The 19,243-nt window shown below is 36.9% G+C and overlaps 1 protein-coding gene across 17 annotated transcripts in view; it reads left to right on the top strand.

Moving 5' to 3' along the window:
- LMO7 (LIM domain 7) overlaps positions 1–19,243 on the top strand; it is a 131,130-nt gene that overhangs the window by 86,745 nt on the left and 25,142 nt on the right. For 8 of the 17 annotated variants that reach the window (XM_064645914.1, XM_064645915.1, XM_064645916.1 and 5 more), the window contains 14 exons: positions 246–276; positions 681–794; positions 1,277–1,475; positions 2,597–2,849; positions 3,259–3,558; positions 3,906–4,193; positions 4,464–4,664; positions 5,128–5,844; positions 7,383–7,412; positions 9,572–9,689; positions 10,869–11,011; positions 12,298–12,733; positions 13,490–13,816; positions 16,719–16,833. In XM_064645914.1, coding sequence (XP_064501984.1) covers positions 246–276; positions 681–794; positions 1,277–1,475; positions 2,597–2,849; positions 3,259–3,558; positions 3,906–4,193; positions 4,464–4,664; positions 5,128–5,844; positions 7,383–7,412; positions 9,572–9,689; positions 10,869–11,011; positions 12,298–12,733; positions 13,490–13,816; positions 16,719–16,833 — 3,272 coding nt within the window. The remainder of the gene's footprint in view (positions 1–245; positions 277–680; positions 795–1,276; positions 1,476–2,596; positions 2,850–3,258; positions 3,559–3,905; positions 4,194–4,463; positions 4,665–5,127; positions 5,845–7,382; positions 7,413–9,571; positions 9,690–10,868; positions 11,012–12,297; positions 12,734–13,489; positions 13,817–16,718; positions 16,834–19,243) is intronic. The other 9 variants (XM_064645906.1, XM_064645908.1, XM_064645917.1 and 6 more) reach the window with 7 other exon arrangements.

Raw genomic sequence — 19,243 nt, forward strand, 5'->3', positions numbered from 1 at the left:
CAAAACAGAAACTGCAATAGATCAGCTAGTTTCTCACTCTGTATGTAACAATTGAAATAGTACAGAGTTATGCCTATGTATTCAAAGTGAAATGTTTTTATTTCTTTTGGGACAGTCATAGTTTCATATTTTATGTTTACTGCTATTTGGTCTTGAACCTTTTAAATCTTGAATAATGATTACATTTTAAGTCAGCTATTTTAAAAGATTTTCTTTTCTTTTCCTCACTTTCTGCCCTGCTTCAGACCAGAGGAAACCAACAGAAGAGTGAAAAATGTAAGACACATCTACTTCAATATTTTCTGAAACAATTTCACACTAATTCTGATTAATTATTTTTAAACACTTCTGTTTATGGTACTATCATGTTTACTTTATTCTTCATCTGTTCATTTATCTGATATAAATTAGTGCCATTTTACGATGATCTCTATGCAGCTTACTTGCCCAAATCAATGTAATTATTGGAAACAGTACTTTTGTCGGCTTACTGGACATACATTAGATGCATCATAACATTCCTTCATTGTTTTTGGTGGCAATCATAGCTAATACTGTAAACAAGATGTTACAGTTCATTGTCCAAACATCTCTAGCAGCATGCTGAGGTTCTTTTATGCTGGTATGTGGAAAGTAATTAAGTTTGTATTTAGGTTTTTTGCTTGTTTGTTTGTTTTTAGGTTTTGATTACATTATACTGGCTTGGGAGAAAAGCTCAAAGTAACCCCCATTATAATGGTCCATACCTCAGTCTTAAAGCCTTTGAGAATTTATTAGGGCAAGCATTGACTAAGGTAAGGAATCCAAAAAAGGACACTAAACAAATAGCCTGAATTTTGTAGTTTGTTACACATTACAGCATCAATTCTAAACAGTCTCTTGGGGGGGTTAATTTTATTATTAATTTGGACAACATAGTCACTTATTTTATTTGTTTTGCTTGCTATCAAGGTCCATGCGAAAAGAATGATTTTTAGCTTACATGGGTTCTTCTGCTACCCATATGAATTTCAGAATCCACCTGCTCTGATTAATGTGGTAGATTGTGAATAGCCCAATTTCGATTCCCTTTGGCTGAAATAAGAGAAATTTAAGACCTTGTATTGAATCTCCTATCCAAGCTGTTGTGTGTGTTGTTTTTAGAGGTTTGCAGTAGTCTTTGTTGAAGTGTTTTTGTGAACTCAAAATGCATTTTAAAAATTTTTGAGTTATAACTCATGAGTAACATTTGCACCTTAAATTATTGTAAAAGACTTTTCAAAACTTACTCTCCTAGGCACTTGAAGAATCCAGCCACCTGAACAGAAGTGGCAGGGATAGTGGATACGGTGATATTTGGTACGTTGACCGGGGAGAGCCCTTTTCGTCTTCAGCTAGCCATAAAAGAGACGATTCTTTTGATAGCTTGGACTCTCTTGGATCAAGATCCTCCACAAGCTTTTCATCAGATATAACCTTAAAAGGTGGCAGTGAAGGTATGTTTTTATCTTTAAAATCTTTTGTTGACATGTGTCATATAGGAGTATAGGAGTATAGAAGACAATGTGTGGAGCTAGTACTTGGGTGTCCAGTACTTAAATTGGCTTGAAAGTCGGCTCTGGTTTTGAAACTGCTGCAGTTGCATTTTGCTTAAGCAAATATTGACCTTTAACAGATGGTAGAAACAAAGCACTGCTCACACAAATCTTCCTAGGAAGGGTTACTGGAACTCTTGCTCTCACTGCTGCCTTAGGGTGTGTGTATGTGCAGTGTTCAATAAGGAAAACTGGTAGAAATCAGGTCTTGATGTCATCACCTAAAATTCACCAGTTGCAAAAGTCTCTTGCCTCGTTCCTAGGGTGCTTATGTCAAACTTCTATGTTTTCACTTCATTTGTGAAATTCAATATTCAATACTGAATAGTATTTGTTACTTTTGATAGGAAATATCATGGAAATAAGGGTAACAAGAAGACAGTTTGTGACATTGAATCCCTAAAGCTGTATTCTAACCTGTGTTTCTCTACCGTTTTAAAGTTCAATACAAACTTGTAGTCTAAAGTTATAAAAAGTGTGAGCTTCTGGATTTTGTTTCATGTGAATAAAACTAAATCACTGGGCAGAGGCCACGTGGAGCATTTCTTATCTGAGCAAAGCAATGTGTAGCCATGTTCAGTACATGATATACCCTGGGCTTCTACTGGGCATTAATCTGGTGAGACGAACATGTTGCTGTACTATTTGCTGTTAACTTGTTTTTGTTAGTAAATTTACATGGGAAATATTATTTAATTAAAAATTTATATGCTCTTTCATGTCTTCAGTCTAGAGGTTAGCACTTTGTTTCCTGTGATAACGAAAGAATGTGATAATGAAAGAATGGAACAAATGTAGCAGGGTCATGCAAACCAAATTGAGCTTAATGGATCGTATCGCAGCTTTGCCACAAACTTCTAAAAATACCTATCCTACTGTCCTGTCAGTAGCTCAGCAAATTTGCAGCCAGAACATCTCAAATATGGAGTTAAATTTTAGAAGATTTTGATCCAAGCTCTAGCTAGAAGCTTGTGTCTAGAGAATAATGTTTGTGCTTTCCCTTGTCTCCCCTTTCTTCTAAGGTTGTGACAGTGACACAGACTCAGAACTGCCTTTCAAAATGCACGACTCCCATAAAGATGACAGGTCTTACCGTAGGATATCTGTGATTGAACCAAAACCTACCACTGACTTCAATCGGTTCTTACCCAATAAAAACAAGCAGACAGCTTATGTGCCAGCACCATTAAGGAAGAAGAGGACAGAGAAGAATGAGGACAATAGGAGGAGCTGGGCAAGTCCTGTCTTCACCGAGTCAGATGGAACGTTTTCAAGGTACTGGTGTGTGGTCTTAGTAAAGTGGGCTTTGATTTAGAATTTTTTTAAATAAATGATTTGCAGCTGCTGTTGCTGCAATGCAAAGTCAAGTATTTGATTTTCAATATTTTAACCAGGGGGATGTTTTGGTGTGGTTGTGTGGTTGGTGTTTTTGGTTTTTTATGTTTGAGTAATGCTTTGAAGCTGATCATACTCCAGGTAGAGGGTATTTAAATGATCTTAAATGCAAGTTCACGAGATATAGACCTATGGTTTTAGTTTCTCACTAAACCCTTTCCGAAATATGGTGATGAATTTCAGTTGTCCGGCTTCTTGATGCATACCGATGAGATTAGTGGGCAGTTCTTGGGTTTCATCCTTTGTGACTTCACTGTTTTCATTCTATTCCTGTTTTGGTCAACCTCAGTGGACATGAAACAAATCCCGTAGCTTCCTGCCAAAATAGCAGAGCAGAGTGTGGGCTCACAAATCCAGCTTCCCTGCAGATGGTCTATGAGCATGACAGTGGGTCTGATTCAGAAGATGAAAGAAGGCTGCCTGATGTTGTTTTGGATGACTTAGCAAAACGTAGATTTCTAGTCAAAAAGAGCCCTGTAAGCTCTGCTGCACCTGGACACCGTTTCGTGTTGCGCAATGACTCTCCTAAATCTTGCTCGCAAGAAAGTTATCCAGCTGGTCCACTAGCTGCAGTGCTTGAACCACTGAGGTCAGAGATACTAATCCAAGATCCAGTAACTATTGCAGTCCATTAATAACTCTGTAAAGTTAGTCTTCTAATCGGCATTTTAACACAGCTGATAATTTGATATGCCTTTTCTGTCAAACTTTGTATTTTTGTCAGAGGAAATATGATGCTGATATAACCATTTAACTTTTTTTTAATTTTATTTTTTATTTAATATATCTTATTATTTCTGGTGCTGCAGTGATGGAATTGAGAACTAATACGCTTCATTCACAAGGCTGAACTCCTGAGCCAAAAAGCATGTCTTTTTGCATTCTTTATGTCAAGTTGCTCCTAAAATATCTTAACTGATTGGATATTTTGAACAGTAACCAGAGGAGGCACAGGCAGTTGGATACTAAAGAGGAAAACAAACCAAGAGTTAACAATCCTTCAGAATTATCTGGGTATTTTGATGAGGACGAGGAAGAAGTAGGCATCCCAAACATTGAAAAAGATGATTTCTATTTTCGCAAGCTAAGTTCTTCAGCATCACATACAGTTGTTGCTTTTGACAAATTTCTTCCTAAGTTTTGGACTCCAGAAGAAGAATTACTATGGAAAAAAATCAAGAAATCCTCTTTTAAACCCTGGTATAAAGAGATTCAAGGGTTCAGGTGCGTTTTGATGCATGCCTGTTTCTCTCCTGTGTGCAAATAAAGTGTAGTTCTGTGACCCTATTTTTATTTTTTATTTTCATTGCCAGTATAGCAGCAGGATAGTTTTATTCTTTTTTCTTTTTTCCTTTTTTTTTTTTTTTTAGAAAATAGTTGAAATACTGTTTTTGTAATACTGTTGCATTTTTTGCCAACTGTGCATTTTATTCAATGAGTACACTTCATGGGTTTTTTTCTTTCCCTCTGCTCATTCTTTGTGCTGCTGTACAGTAGAAAGAAATCAGATTCTGAGGATGAGGAATTTGCTTACAAACAAAGCTGTACCATTGTTGCTAATCAACCAAGACCAATTTTTGACTGGAACAATAGTTGCAGAAGGGATCAGAGCTATAAGCCAACTGCTGAATATGTGAGAAGCTCATTGTCACAGATTGCAGAAGGAAAAATCATGGAGTCTTCTGATCAGCCCAGGTTGATACTGCTGCATGAGTTGTTCTCTTGCTGCATCAAAAAGAAATGTCTGGGTGTGCAACAGCTAAATGAAATTAAACCATGTCCCATGATGTCGTGCTTTTTTGGTTATTACTCTTTTGCTGTTGTGGTTTTGGTTTATTTTTTCTTTTAGTGTAGCTGTAAGTTGCTGGTCTTCTGAAACACATAGATGTGGAAGTATAACATGCTGCATAGGGTTACTGGCTTTGTGTGTGAGCATGTAGGCGTGATGTTTCTGAGCAGGTTAGTATGCTGTGATACCTTTGCGTTGGTTGACGTGTGCTGTGCTACAGTCCGTGGTGGTGGATGACAAGTGGTGTAGTTGTACTGCTTGGGATACTGCAAGTCTAAACCAAATGTATATCACAATACATTGTGATCTGCTTGTCTCTTGCTGCTTAATGATATTTTTACTTCCCTCCTTTTGTTTTATATGCTTCAGTCAGTTTTCGTTACTTCAGGCCCTGCAAAAATACTCTGACTACATGTCTTCTGAAACGGAGACCAAAATTGATCCCACTTCTGGCCCTAGGCTCATAAAATGTAGAAAGAATGTTTCCTTTATACCAGGATGCAAGCAAGGAGATGAGGAAAATGGATATCTGTATCCAGATTTGGAAAATGACGACTTGTTCGTTCGGAAAACCGGGGCTTTCCATGTGAATCAAGTTGTTCTTCAAGACCCTCGGTTTTTAAAAAAATTCTCTGATCAAGAGCCTCCTCTAGAGGGTGAGATAATCCTGCAACCCAGAGAGGGCCAACCTGTGATTCCAGATTTGGAAAAGGATGACATGATTTTCCGTAAAGTCCTCTTTCAGAAAAAAGAGGTGCCTTTGTCGGGTGCTCCTGACAAGTATCACCCAGCACTGTTTCCTGATCCATGGAGTCTTCCAGAAGAGATCCGATCCAAATTTCTATGTTTACTTGAAAAAAACACGACACTGGAGGAAAGAAAGAGCAACGGCAGAGTACTGTCCCCATCTTCCCACCATAAGAAGGATGATATGCTGACCCGCAAGATTGAATCTTGGAAGGTTGGAGGCAACATACAGCCAGTAAATTTTATCCCAGGTCCATGCAGTGAAGAAGACTGGAAGAAGTGGGAAGCAATCAGGGAGGCCAGCAAAGTTAGACACAAGAAACGGCAGATGGTGGAGAGGTCAGGTTGTGTCCTGCACAGATTGTGCTTGAGTGCCATTGAACCCTTTCCATTCAGAAAAGCCTCGTCTTGTGCTGAACCATTCATAGAGTGCCAATCTGCTGTTTGTTCATGTCATCCCGGAAAAAGCTTTTTATTTGCTTTGAATAAGAGCCCATGACTGCAATACCATATTTTCAACAAAAAAATATAATGTTTTCTAATTTTAGGCTGCCACTATAGAGAAAATATGTTATCATTCCATCAGGCTAAAGTTCTGCATAAGTTTCTTTCAATGGTTGAACAGGAATAGTGATTATTCAAAAGTCTTTGGAGGCTAGAAATATTTCCTTTTATTTTGCAAGATAATAGGTGAAAACATTTCTGAAACACATTAATTCTTTAATGACAAATTCTGGAAATGGGCATTCTGATATTCTTGCTTGCACCTAAGTATGAAAATGCTCGTAAACTGTCCTGCCACAGTTCTGAGATGATTAGATGAAGTGAAGGAAAAAATTAGTGTTTTGTTTGCCTGAACTCATGGTGCATACAAGTTGTATGTCTATGTAATATTAAATTCCACTGTGACATATTTTATTCTGCCAGTATTTTCCACCTACTTTCATACAGTCCTGATTCATACTTTCTGCTAAGTCTTTCCTGTTATTCTCAAAATTTCTCATCTGACTGAAAACTATTTCTTAACTACTTCCTAGCTCTCCTTTGAATTTTCTGCTTTCTAGGGGAGAGTGGAGTTTCAAATGTTTCCTTAGCTCTGAAAATACGGCATTGCAAGTTGCAGTTCTCCCAGCTATGCATCATTACTTTGTGACTAAGACACTTCTGTGTTCCAGTTGATACTTTGATGTTGCTGCATTTAATTTTTAAGCTTAATACTGTAACTAAATGCAAGCTTCACTGAGGAATATTTTTGAAGTGCTTGAAAATATTGCACATTTTAAGAATTCATTCAACAGCATAAAATACCTGTATCATAAAATATATTTAAGAATACTAAAAAAATCTTCTGTAATTACCCTGATTAATTGCATTCACGACTTAATTTGCTAAATGTCTATATAAGGCCTTTTATTCTTGTCCAAGCCAAGTATTACTTTCGTTTACTATCAGAAATGCTTGAAGTAACAAGAAGACAGCCTCTGTAAGCCACGCTTCTTGTTGGGACTCAAATTGGCATTAATTTTGAGAAATTTTCAATTTCTTGAAATGAGTCTCTTTTGAGCATCATGCTGTTCAGCAGCATTGGAATAAGTGGTGCAGAATTAATACAAGGCTCTATTCGTGCAGTATTGCTAAATCAAAGTGTTTGAAACTTGCAGGCAGCCTTATTCTGTCAGTTCTGCCCAACTTGCATATCATGCAAGTCCTGGTGTGTTTTTTGACTAGTGTCCGATTCCCAATGTGCTATTCCATGCTGGCTGGTTCCCAGGCTTTCAATTTTCACTTACTTAGTAAGAGTGCTGGTATACTAATGGTGTGAGTGTTATCAATATCAAGACACTGAATCTTTTCTTTTTTGGTTTCTGATTTCTCAGACTGTTTCAAAAGCTTTCTGATGAGCAAGGGTAAGTTTTATGAAAGCTTGAAAGATCATTATGCCTTTTTTTTTCCTCTTTACATCTTTATGCATGCACAGTAGCTAAAAACTTATGCTGAAAACAACTTGTGCATGACGCTTTGTTGTTCTGTGCTTTGGCAATTTACGTAACGAATGTAGAAGACTAAAAGCTGTGTGTATGGCAAAAGTTCTCTGTGGCATCTAGTGTATCCAAGTTATAGTTATCAGGCACTTTGAAAATCAGGTCTAATATTTTCTTCCTACTGAAGTATTTGACGTTCTGTATTTAAATTAGACTTTAAAACATTGAAAAATGTAAAGGAAGATCAGTACACATTTTGTCTTGAAAGCTGTACACCTAGAACCTGAAAATAATTAACAACATGATATTTATCATGGGATTGGAGAATGGTCGGTGGTTATTTTATATCCTCCAGGTTATTGAATCCTCAGTGATAAACTTATTGGTTAGTGTCATGTGAACTTAGATGTTGTTTATGATGTACTGCGAGTCAAAGAGAAAGAATTTTTCCACTTAATTTGTGATGACATGTTCAGTATTTGGTTTCTAATTATTTTTTTTAATGTAAATGTATTTATTTGTCTACTTCTCTATTTTTACTCTGAGGCAGAGCTGATAAATTACTAAATGCTTCCAGAAGAAGCGTCTCAGAAGTTGTTAAATGTTAGGGGAGGGAGACTCAGAAGACTCAAGTCAGTAGTTAGATTTTTAAGTCTAGACTAAAATTAAAACTAACATCCTGTTTCTTGGTATGAATATAACTGTACTTAGGGTACATTGTATTTAGGTCTTGATTTTCTTATTTTGTTGCAGGCAGATATAATAACTCAAGAGAAATAAGTGGAAACTGTAGTTATATAAGTGTTCTTGAACTCACTTGGAATAAATTTGATACAACTTTTATGTAGAATTTGGTTATCCCAAACCATTTCTACACATGATGTAACTTAAGCATAAAAAAAGAGGAAAAGAATTGTACAGGAGTTTCTGCAATAGTGACCAGGAGATTTTTGCTAAATTTGGCACTCTTCCCATTCAGAAAATAGACAAGCAAACAGATACAATGAGTTAATGCCTTCGTCTTTATTTCTAGAGGCCAAAGTCCAAAGTCTTATGTTACCAACAAAAGTGAATTGGGCCTCTTGGGAGGAAGTGAGAGTCTGGTTTGTTAGTTCAGACCTCTGTTGGAATGTAACAGATTAGAGCAAGGCTCTGTGCTGAATCAGTTTAGGTTTCAATCTGATTTTCCATCATATCAGAGAAGTGCCATGTTTTCAAGTCCTATTAGAACTTGGTTACACTCCCCATCATTCATACTTCAGATAAATGAAAACAAAGGTATTTTTGAAAACAAACAAACAAAACTCCCTCAACAAATCAAACAACAAAACCTCAAACCTCAGGAAACTAGCTTTCATTTTATATATTACAGCATTGAACCTTACAATGAAGCACCTGCATTTGGTTTAGTGTCTCAGAGGCTTGTGGTCAAATCTGAGCAGGAGTCTTGTTCTATATCTGAATTAAATATCCTGTTATGTTTATCATACGTAGTGTGAAAGAATAAAGGAAAAAACAGCATGGGGCAGGGGAGGGAGCATGAAAGATGAACTTTCCTGAACTTCTACTTTGAGCAGAAGTTCGGGAAACTTGTAGCCACATTGAAGAAATCAGTAAGAAGATGGCTACGTTAGCCATGCTTAGCTTAAGCAACAAAAGAACGGGAGGTGATAGTGGGGCTGTTACAGGAGAGAAGTCAAAGGATGGGAATTTGGACTCAGGGAGGGGGCAATGCCTTTTGTGTCAAAGGAAGGAACAAGATCAATACAAATAATAAGTTTGAACAGAAGTAGCAGTTGGATACGAGAAGCTCAATGTGAGTGATCAACATGGAGCTGCTATGGAGCTGCTTATTCCCTTAACCTGATTTTATTTGCTCAAATGTCCAACTAATGACTTGCGTGCTGGCGCTAGAGCATGTCCCAGCCTTGTTCGTTCAGCTGCCCATGTGTTTCCTGCTCTATTTGAAATAACACTTATGAGCACTCAGTTCTACTAATAGAAATCTCTCCCCCCTTGAAGGTTTCACTTGCATAAATGATAGCTAAGATGTTATAAAGCTGAGTGCTGTTTTTTCTTCCTAGGAGTAAATCTTTGAACGATGTCAGTGCAGAGGAGCTGCAGTCATTGCGCAAAATCCGTTATGAAGAGCTACAAAAGATAAAAGAACAGTTGCAAGAACAAGATCTAAAGTGGCAAGAAGTAAGGACTCTTTTTCACCTCTCTTTGTATGTCCTTCTTTGAAGGACTGCCTTCAGTGTCCCTTGTAAACAAACTTTGGCATGTGTGCAGCAACTCATGGGCTGTCTTCTAAAATGATCCATCTCGTGCAACTACCAGTGGTTTTGGGGATGTCTGTGTAATGCAGAACTGAAATTATTTTAAATATTACCATAAGATTCGGATTAATGCTTTAGGATAAGACTTGTGTGTATTGTAATAAAACCATCAGGCTTGATTTCTGATGACATAAAGAAAAGTTAGGGCATAGCTTCATGTGTTATCTGAAATTTGTGATTCTTTTTTTTTTTTAAGAAATGATTGGAATGTTTAGTATTTGATCCTTTGGGAAAAGGGGGGAGGAAATAATACTTTGTTGTGCAAATTCTTGAGGCTTCTATCTCTTAATAATTCTGTCTTAAATCCAGGTTGTAAACTGTATGGTAGCTTTACACAGTATCATAATGGTATCTGAAGATGTTTGATTTTATTAAAATCTCTGCTTGACAATGAGTATCAAAAAGAAACTGAAATTAAGAACAAAGCACTGAACAAGAAGTTCATAGCTGTTTGTTTAATGCATCTCAGCCATCTCAGTTCTGATATTCAGTACTTTCCTTAACTCAGCTCTGGTATTTCATGGACACTATTTAGAGTTCACATTGTGGTTTTACAGAAATTAGGAAAATATAGTAATATATGTTTTCAATTTAGAATTTAAAGCATGTTTATTCTCAAGCTAATGTATCAGTCTAACATAATAGTGATTTGGAAAAATAATAATATCCCAAACTCCAAAGCCTTCAGCAAAGAAATACAGATGGCATTTGCATCAGTTTTCAACTATGTGTCACTGGGTAAAGTATTCTGGAAAAAAATTGAACATTCTAAGGAGGGGAAAAATGGAGCAAAATTATGTGCCTTTCCACATGTAGTCCAATAATTAAAATTACTAACTTAAGAAGGCAGTGAGCCTGCAAGCCTAACTGAAATATGAGAACCCTTTTATCATTTAGCAGAAAGGTACATTAAAATATGGCTGTGATGCAGCAATGCGAATAAAATCAAGGCTATAAGTAGCATAGCATGTGATGAGATGCCTCTGTACTTCTGTGGGGTCTTGAGAAAATCTGATGGGATACATTCATGTTATTCTAATAGGATCTAGCAAAGTGGAAGAACCGTAGAAAGAGCTACACTTCAGAATTGCAAAAGAAAAAGGAAGAGAGAGAAGAAATTGAAAGGAGAGCCTCTGAAGTGTCTGGAAGGAGTACCAAGACACTGAAAAAAATGCAGCAGGAGAGGTAATGGCCCTAATGGGAGTATTATGTTGAAGAACTTAAATTTGAGCATTTTTATTCCTTTCAATTCTTGAGCAGCTTTTGTAGCCAAGTTGCAATTGATTCTGCAGAGATCTCAACAATTTTAGTTGCAAAATACAGTGCAGAAATCTAGGCAATTGGAGGGCTGAATGTGGTTTACTAATGCTGTCTTTGCACAGAATGTTAAATAGTTTTGCTCTATAAATGATATTTTGCTCTGCTATCTATAAATAAATGTATTGAGAAGTCAATATTTGCATTCTTTTGAAATTAGTTAAAACAATAGTGTTGAACTGAATAGTTGCCTTTTTTATTCTTGGATAAGCTTAACTATTTCTCTTTATTCTACCACTATATTTGCTATTCTTTTAGCCACTGTGAATAATTACAGCCAGAATTTTAATGTATGTTACAGAGCTGTAAACTTTTACTTGATTTTCCCTTTATCCCTAGTTGTTCCTCTGAGTATTTAATCTCTGAAGAGTAAAAAGTGTAAACTGCACAGTACCATTTCTACTGGTGACAGTCTTATTTATTTGCTTAAAATGCACGTATGACTGAGTTGAGGTATTAAAATGGAATGGCATGTATTCATAAAAGAAATTTTAATGAATTTAAACCCAGAATGTTTTGGATTTCTGAATTTTTTTAGTTGTGAGGACAAAAATTAATTGCTTGAATAAAAATATGGATGCTAATTGTATTGCATATCCAATATCATCAGAATCTTAAAAATTATGTGGTAAAGATTATCCAGGTGGTGGTTGTTCCTTTATGACAAAGGAATGAATAGCACAAAAAGGATAATAATCTGAACTTCAGGACACCATCTTATTTAGTTATCTAAAATTCAGCATAGTGTATTCATAGAGCAGAAATGTCAACCAGAGTTATAGAGTTCAGGCAGTGTTATGGCACTACCTTCTTTACATTCTTTCCTAAATTAAATATCAGTTTCTGGGGATATGTAATTTGGATGGCTATATAATTTTCTTGGCAAATATAAATTTCTGTCATGGCGGCAGCCTGAAAATGTGACAGTAGTATCCCTGAGTGCTATGAGAGTGTTGAAATGGGGAGGAGGGGGGAGAAGGTAGATTGAAAAAGATACAAAAATACTAATATTTTTAAATTATGCCATTCATTTTAATTTACTGGAGATGTATTTTTCGATTTATGCTCTGCCTTGAACATTCAGTAGTTGAAAGACTTAGGGCCTGCCTCTTTGTCGGGTCACTTTGGTGTTCTAACACGCTCTGTCCCCCTAGGGAGGGGAGAGATGAAGACTCCTGTGGGCAGCAAAAACAGGAACACAGCTGGAGGTATTCACTGAATGACGATGTGTTTAGTGAAGAAAAAGCACCTTCCACATGGTCAGCAGCAAAAGATTACCTTTTGGAAGAAGATACTTCCTACAGCACTAAGGACAGCAAAAGTGAATATGCCTCACAGCTGCCCAAGGAGAACCTGCCGGAGAGCTCGGCTGCTCAAGAAGCTCCTGCTCTGCCAAAGAGCCTGGCAGAGGAGCAGAGCTCTGCTCTTTTGTCTACTCGCTACTCAGCTCAAACTGGGTCAGCTCAGGTTTCAGCTTCTCTCCCGAGAACTTACCAGAAAACTGATACCTCTAGGTTAACATCTGTGGTTACACCAAGACCTTTTGGTGTCCAGTCAAGAGGAATCTCGTCACTTCCACGGTCGTTCACGGTAAAATTCCGCTTCATTCCTGAAGTTTGTAAATGTGGGTCTTTAATAGCTGGGGGAACAGTAGAGTTTTAAAGTTTTGTTGCTTTTAAAAAAGTTTTCTGCTGTATGATGAAGGCTGTGTTAATAGAGCAGGCAGTTCTGTCATGGCTTTGGATGTTTACTTGTGTTTCTGTTCTTAAACATACTCCTGGAATTAAAGCTAGTAACTATATTTGGTAGAATATTCTTTTTATTACTTGTGTAAGTCTCCTTAGTGTGCCATACAAAAACTGTCATTGTTGGAGGTAATTATCTGGAGCTAAGTTAACATAATTAAGTGGTAAAGACGAATTTTTCAGGTGATGTAAGTTTCCTCTGCTCTGCTGACTTTGTTGAAATTGAAATTTTATGCTAACCTAAAATTTGTCTGCTCAGTAAAGCACTGAAAAAATGAAATTGATTCTCCCCCTGCCACATTACTATGTTGATTCTCATAGCTTTCTCCTAAATCCTTATTTGTCTAAATTTAAGAAATGGTAAGAATGCAAATAATTCTAAGCAGATGACTTTAACAAGTTTATCTTAAAAAGTCTGGCCTATTTATTCTGCAAGAATTTAAAGAGAAAAAAATATGTTTCTCTTCTTTAGTAATGGGTACAAAAACCAGAATTTGCTTGAAAGGGTGAGAGGTGTTTTTGTTAAATATTAAGATCACTGAAAGATTTAAAGAATTTTTTTTAGAAGCACATATTTACCAAACTGTTATTTTTGTCCTAGATGGATGATACTCTGAAATACAATGGAGAAGTAGAAAAAGCTAAAAGAACTCAAACTTTGTTCACCAGCGTCTCCTTTTCACAACCAGACTCTGCACACCCTCTCTCCACTAGTGCATTCAGAAGCAGAGGTGAGGAGGAAGAGGAGGAAAAAGAAGGTGTTCAGTCAACACCTGCTCCTACTTTGGCATTACCTGTAAAATCCCACGACCAAGATGCTGGAAGCAGTATTCTTAAACCTGAGTATGGCATTCCTTCTGATTCTCTTTCACTTGCATCTTCTGCAGAAATTACGAGTCCAACAGAGCCTGAGGATTCAAAATCCATGGTAAGTGTGGAAATAATGTGATTACTTGGTGTAATTGAATGCTACAGCAGAGTAAAAGATAAAATATATAAAATTTCATCTAATGCAAGTATTTTTCTAGCAGTAAGAAGACAGCTCAGAGATCTTCTGTTTCTTTTGATTTAATTCGTGAGAAAGAGAATATTTGGAAAAAAAATTGTTTCTTTTGCTGCATTTTTCCCTACCCTTCATATGCCATGTGCTTAATTTTATTTATTATTCTAAATGAAAATAGTTTTTCTAAATATTGTTTAGCGCTTGGAAAGTTTTTTGTTTTTTCTCCAAATTAACACATTGTGACACAGTCAGGTATGTCAGTTAGATAAATTACCTGAACTGCTCTAGCATTCATTTGCACTTTTAAACTGGTGGAGGAAAATAAAGATCAGCTTTTCCAAGGCTAGCCATAAACATCAGTATCATAGTATCCTCTTTTTTCCATCTGGCTTGAGTTCCTTCTCTCTTTTTTTAGCTATTTACTTGAATCTCATTAATGTTCACATTAATTTTGTAGTAATTCGCCATCTCTTTGCGTATGTGCTTATCCAGGAGTTGGGGCTTTGTGTTCTTTTTGAAATATGTATCTTCAAGTGCTGTTTCCTCCAACTGTTTGCATGTTTCACGTGTAAAAAATGACCAGCAACAGCTTTGATTTTTGATACCTTTCTGTAATATCTGAGAATGTGCTTTATACCGCTTGAGAGATTAGAGATTAGTTCTTTGCATTCCTGATGCTGCTGTAAAAGTTAATTGTGCCAGTGAATTGTGCCAGTAATTGTGCTTGAGTGAAGGTCGTAAGGCCTTAGATGCTGATTTATGAAATCACTTCCCATATAATCTTTTCAGAAATTAGATGACTTTGAACCATTCTTCTTCCTAATCACTTGTGGAAAAGGAACATATTGCAGTTCCTGATACCCCTTGGCCATTGCAGTGAATTTATCTTAAATTTTTGAAACTGTGATTGCTGTATAAGGAAAGGGATCATAATTTTTTTTTCTGTCTTGTAGCAAAAACAGGCAGAGGAATTTCTGTTCTAATCAGTGAAAACATAGATTAGATATGGCTTCTTAGAATCTCTTTCAGCATGGCAAATGAGAATAGCATATACTAGGTCCATATTATTTTTTTTTCTCATCATTAGTCAAGAGATTATAAATAGTCCTTCCTACAAGTGAATAATATGGGTGTTTTATTTTAAAAATTAAAAAAAAAAAAAGACAGCTTGTGTTGTGTTATAACTTAACAAACTGGAACTTAAGGAATGCAAGTTCCATTTGTTTGTAAATCATTGCCAGAGATGAGAGATTGATATAGTTCACTAGTCATCCGGGCAGTAACACCAGGTCTGTGGAGCACTGACTGTTTTAGAGATGACCTATCCAAATGATGAAGTTCAGTGTACAAAGTCACATTACTCCTCTGACAAGAGATAGGTTGGAAGAGTCATGTTGGGATAGTGGAAAAAAATAAGAAGACAGGAACACACTCATATTCCAAAGGTTTGTATGTTCTCTATCAGAGTGTGCTAACCTGTTAGTAGATTCACTTTTAATATACTCACCTAAGGACTTGAGTTGAACAGGAGCATTTGCACGCTGGTAGCTGTGTTGTGAAGAAAAAGACTTAACAGCCCCCTGGGCTGTAAGGGGAAGTGTTTTCCCGGGAACATTCCTGTAACATGAGACCATACCTCAGAATGTTGCCTTGCAATGTTGTTTTCTTCTGTATCCAGTGCTCAGGTACTGCTGAAGCCTCCTCTGGCTGCACCTCCCAGAGACTCTGGCTGGCTGCATCTGCTTGTGCAGTGCTCCCTGTAGCTTCCTGTTGTATCCTACCAACACAGGAGCTTTGGGGAATTGGCACAGATTTCTAGAGTTTTAAATATTTTAAGTTAGGAAAGATGAATCCCACCCTTCAGGAATGCTGGTTCACTAGGCGGCTAAAACATAGGTGTCCATTTAATGTGTGTATAAAAGCATACTGGGTCTCTTCCATGCACATGTTGCTGGAGTATATCTGTTTTAACATTATTTGACAGAAAAAGTCTATTTTTTTTCCCTTTTATTACAATGTCAGTTTCCTGATAATGAAATGCATAGCATGCACTTGGGTATTTCAGTTGTTTTTAATGATTTCACATTAAAATGTTAATGTATGCAACACATTCTCATTATATAGTTTGGGATTGAAAGCAAGTGTTTCAAAATGTTTTCCTATTCAAATATTTTTGTTGTTTAAAGTGGTAATGTTAGGGTTTGATGCAGATATTGAAAGCATCTTGGAAGTCCACTAGAATGGAAGAGCTGAATTTAGCTAATTTTGGTATTAATTTTATTATCTAAGGTCTCCATAGCAAGCTAGTAGTATTTCACACAAAAGAAAAAGAGTAATTTTTCACTTAAGTAAATCTGATTGCAGCATTGAGCTTAAAGTAAGCTGATGATGTTCACTGTGGGATGTGCAAGAAAAAAAATAAGATTGATTACCGGTATCTAGTTTTTTCACATCTCTGGTGCTCTCTCAGGAGGCAGTACATTCAACAAATTCACAAGACTATCCAAGAAGACTCATTTAGGCCTTTAATTTCCTCCAAGATCTTAAATTTTGTAGCATTGTGTTAACAAAACATTTAAACTAATAGAAATGCAGAGTGGAATGTACGTGTAGAGAAAATATAAATGCGAACTGAAAGAACACCTGTTTGAATAAAAAGCAAATGAGTTAGTTAACTGACTTCCTATACTGTTTCCTTTATCTGTGATGCTAATAATAGATGATTAAAGTGCACATTGTGAGCAGCCTCACTTATTTAGAGGATAACCTTTCCCTCATTTGGATTCCTGTGATACCAGATACTGTAGTGTCATGTTTTATTTTTCAGGAACAGTACAGTGAAATGAGAATCAGCATAAACCAGAGACCTGGCCACAGTCGCAGCTTTGGGTTTACAACAAATTGGAGTTCTTCAGGAGCCTTTGTACAGACAGTTGAAGAAGGTAAATGTGTATTAACTGCACAAATTTTTGTTCTTATGTTTAGTTTGCAGAGGCTTCTAAATTAAGGCATTTGCTGCTAAGAATGCTGCAAACATTTTAAAAAATCAGGTGTAGAACTGAAAAATCAGTATTTAGTTTGCTAATGTGTTTCTGTGAATCCTCATCTCTTGAAAACAGGTTGAATTCAAAAATGCCAAAAATACATTTTCCTAATTAAGGACATTTCTATAACCACTGAAAAGGCATAAACATGATTATTTGTCCACCAAGCCCCTTACTGAGCAGTAGTAGGGGGCACGTACAGACTTCTAATATCCAGATTGTTCCTTTCAGTGAAGTTTAAAAGATTTCACTTCATATGATTTGTAAACAAATGCAGAGGAAAATTAGTTAGGAAATTTAGTTAGTCAATTTGAATTTTGGAGACGGTTAACATGTTTATAGCCTGTGTTCAACATACTTTTTTTCAAAAACTTGCTCATGTTGTATCCTTATTCAATTCCTGAAGCTCCATTTAAAGGAATGAATAATGAAAGAGGTGGGTGGCCCATTGAAAGATTAAGATGTGCTTTCAACTAGGCACTTATCAATGTTGTATTTCTTGTTTTTAAGGATGTCATAGTCTAATTTAGGTTGGAAGGAACCTTGAAAGATCACCAAGAGCAAAACCCTGCTCAAAAAACTGTTTAGACAATTCAGACAGGTTGCCTAGGGCTTTTACCCATGTGGGTTTGAAACCCTCCAAGGATGGAAACTGCACAGCCTCCCTGGGCACTGCATAATTATCTTCTCAGAGAAAATTTCCCCCACATGTCCAGTCAGACCAATCTTTGTCCCAGTCAATTTTATAACCACGGTGCTGTGTTCTTCTGCCATACATTTCAATAAAGAGCAGACTTTCCCTTCTCAGTGACTCGGTGACTTCTCTTGGTAGGTACTGGGGAGGCTGCTGTTAGGTCCCCTTGCAGCACCTCTTCTCTGGGCTGAACCTCTTAGCCTCTCCACTGCTCCAGCCGTGCCCATCCCAGTGCCCTACCATTTAACTTGCCCCACTTTATTGATGTGTCTCTTACAGCAGTACACCAAAACTGGACACGGTATTGTCAACATGGCATACCAATTGAGGAGTGAACGGAATAGCCACTTGCCTTGACCTGTTGGTCATGCTACTGTTCATATAGCCCCAACACTACTAGGGTCCCCCAGCCTTGCTCTCCAGCTCAACAGTGCCCAGCCTGAACTATCACCAGGGTTAGTCTATCCCAGAGCAGGACTCTGCATTTTGGCCTTGTTGAATGTCAGATTCCTGCTCTGAACGGCAGCCCTGCCCTCCAGTGTTTTAGCCATCCTTTTGGCAAGGTTTGCAAACTTGATGAGGGTGTGTTTCACCTCCTTCTCCTGATTATTGGTGAACACATTAGAGAGAGTAGGTCTCAGGGTACATCCCTGGCAAACTCCACTTGTAACCAGCCTCTAGGCTGAGTATGAGCCATTAACTGCTACCCACAGAGCCTGACAACCCAGCCAGTTGTTCACCCATCTGGTTGCTCTGCCCTGTAGACAATACAATCCCAATTTTGATACCAGGATGCTGTGGAAGGTCACGTCAATAGCCTTATTAAAGACAAGGTGTGTGGTATCCACCACTCTCCCCTCATCCACAGATCTATTCAATTCATCATTAAAAATAACCAGGTTGGTCAAGTGTGATTTAGACTTGGCAAATCCAAACCAACTGTTCCTAGTCACCTTTTTCTCTTCCATGATCCCAGAAAGAGCTTCAGAAATACTTCCTCTGATTGTTTTGTCATCCTAACTAGCTGTATGATTTTCTTGAGATGATAATTTGCATTTATCTTTTTAGGACTTATAAATGACTCTGTCTTCTATATGTGCTATTCCTTTAAAAAAAAAAAACAGTTGAGAAAACTAGGCAAAATTAATTTCTTGTAAGTGTTCTCAAAAACCTAAATATGAATTAAGCTTATAACACATATTTCAGTGAGTCCCATTTACTACATATAAAAGAAAAAGAAAGAACATAGTGCTCATTTTTACAGTTTTCAACTTTTACACTAAAAAATAGGTAAACAGCCTTAAAGTCATTAATCTAGTCTGTTCTGCCAACTTCCGCAGTGCCATATAATCTTTATTATTTCAGTCTTTTCCCTTTCAGTTTCCCTTTGCAATAATTTTTTGAGATTGTCTTGATGTAAGAATGCACTTCTGTGATCCAACACTTGCACTCACATAGAACACAGTACATTTGACCTATTTCCTTCAGGTTTTATTTTCTTTGTATTTATCTATTGTAATAGCAACAGATAGGGATAGGTTAGAGGACACTAAGTACATCTAGAAAATGAATATTTGGTTTGTTTTGTTTTTACTGGGGACTAGTAAGAAAGAA

Source organism: Pseudopipra pipra, chromosome 2, assembly GCF_036250125.1.
Source record: "Pseudopipra pipra isolate bDixPip1 chromosome 2, bDixPip1.hap1, whole genome shotgun sequence".
NCBI lineage: Eukaryota > Metazoa > Chordata > Aves > Passeriformes > Pipridae > Pseudopipra > Pseudopipra pipra.